Consider the following 1,739-nt stretch of genomic DNA (forward strand, 5'->3'; position numbering starts at 1 on the left):
GGTTGATGATTTCGTCCATGTTTAAGACAGAGATGGTTGATGAAGTGCTTTAGAGAGGTCAAGAGTCAAAAGACAACGTTTAATAACAGAAATATGCAAAATCAAATCGTCCCCAAAACCTGCAACAGTTACATATGTCAAAGAAAGAGGTGCTCTTCCTTTGTCATCACCGATGTCCGTCTTTTGGACTTTGGTGTTTACATGTGTGGACGACGTGTCCACTCACCGGTTCTGAGGCGAGAACAGGTACACAGACCACTCCTCTCTGGATTCACACCAGTCTGGCTTGTACACCTCCATCATCTTCTGGATCCGGAAGCACAAACTCTTCAGAGGAGGAGAAAAGAGATGAGAAGAATCACCAGACTGGTTTTTGTTTTTTGTTTTGTATTGATTGTGCCACATGCATCAACACCCACTAACTACTGCACGTCCAATACTTAGAAAATGATTGAATACATTCACCAGGATGGCTTCAGGGGGTTTCTGGAATGCTTGGAGAGTTCATAAAGTAACTCACTCATTTCCGCACCAACTTCCATAATGATTTATGTTTGATTCGGTTTTGCAATATTATCTGACAATTTTTGGGAAAACTATGAAGGATATGTCATTCATCCAGCACTAGCAGCCTCTCTGAGTGATGCCCTGAAGCTCCTCTCCCATTTCCTCAGTAAGAATAAAAGAACATTTAAGCAATTAACTCCTCCAGCGTCTCTCCTAAACCTCGAGCATCTATTATTGTGTTCCTATAGCTGTAACAGAATAAAGTGGCAACCTATCATCTTAAAAAACAATTTTTATACTGTCTGTTGTTTATATTTATAAATCATCTGTGAATGAAACAAGAGTCACTATTAGCTGAACTGCAGAGATCCAGAGGTGCACCACTCACATAGTCTGTTTCCTCATCGAGGTCAGCTCTGTCCTTGCGTGCGTTGACTTGAGGGAAAACCTCAGCCATCAGCTGAGTGTGGGGACCCGGCGCCTTGCCGTTACAGTCCCGGTGGTCCACGCCTAAACCACTACAACCACCGGAACCTCCTGCAAGGGACCCCCCTGCCCCGGACCCACTTCTCCTCCCGGGGTCTGGGTGGATGGGGGGGAGGCACGGGGGCTGTCCGCCTGCCCGAAGCAGCTCTGGCAGCTCCAGAGAAAGAGCCCGTCGATCCCGCCTCGCAGCGAAATGTCTGGAGAGGAACAGCGGTGGCGGGAGTGGATGATGAGGGGGCAGGGGGTGGTGGGAGTGGGGCGGGTGAGAAAGAAGGGACTCCTGCTCTGCGGCGTAGGTGTAGGAGTGGGGGGAGCGAGTGCTGCGCACACGGAGGCTGCCTCCCACCAGAGGCGCCCCACCGAACCCATAGCTCCTCCGACCCAGGCTGTTGGAGCTAGACCTGCAGAGCCGAGGAGATTAAAAGTACAATTAAAAGCTAATAAATATTCATGAGGTAAGCAACACTATTCCGTATATTAAGCATTCAGTCATGAAGCTAAGAGGAGCATAAAACAATGGCGAAAGTTGGATGTTTCCACGAAGGTAATTAAGGCTTAATGAAGGTATTAAGAATTCATTAAGGCAATAGCTGAAATCAGTGGCTGAAAGTAAATCTAATTGTCTACCTGCGACTCCATGCAGACTGTGGAGGGATGGGACGCCCCCAGTTGTGGTAGTTGGAACTGCGACCATGGCGCTGCAACAGAAACACAGCAGTTCATAGCAACAACTGAGCGACTGCATA

At 48.0% G+C, this 1,739-nt stretch overlaps 1 protein-coding gene across 1 annotated transcript in view; it reads right to left on the reverse strand.

Moving 5' to 3' along the window:
• LOC103356706 (voltage-dependent T-type calcium channel subunit alpha-1I-like) overlaps positions 1 to 1,739 on the reverse strand; it is a gene marked incomplete at its 3' end in the record, with an annotated part of 216,005 nt that overhangs the window by 45,990 nt on the left and 168,276 nt on the right. Inside the window, exons 16-18 of the mRNA XM_008280954.1 lie at positions 1,621 to 1,691; positions 896 to 1,394; positions 227 to 327 (exon numbers count right to left, since the gene is read on the reverse strand). Of these exons, the coding sequence (XP_008279176.1) occupies positions 227 to 327; positions 896 to 1,394; positions 1,621 to 1,691 (671 nt within the window). The remainder of the gene's footprint in view (positions 1 to 226; positions 328 to 895; positions 1,395 to 1,620; positions 1,692 to 1,739) is intronic.

Source organism: Stegastes partitus, unplaced genomic scaffold (genome assembly GCF_000690725.1).
Source record: "Stegastes partitus isolate 25-593 unplaced genomic scaffold, Stegastes_partitus-1.0.2 Scaffold215, whole genome shotgun sequence".
In the NCBI taxonomy this organism is placed as follows: domain Eukaryota; kingdom Metazoa; phylum Chordata; class Actinopteri; family Pomacentridae; genus Stegastes; species Stegastes partitus.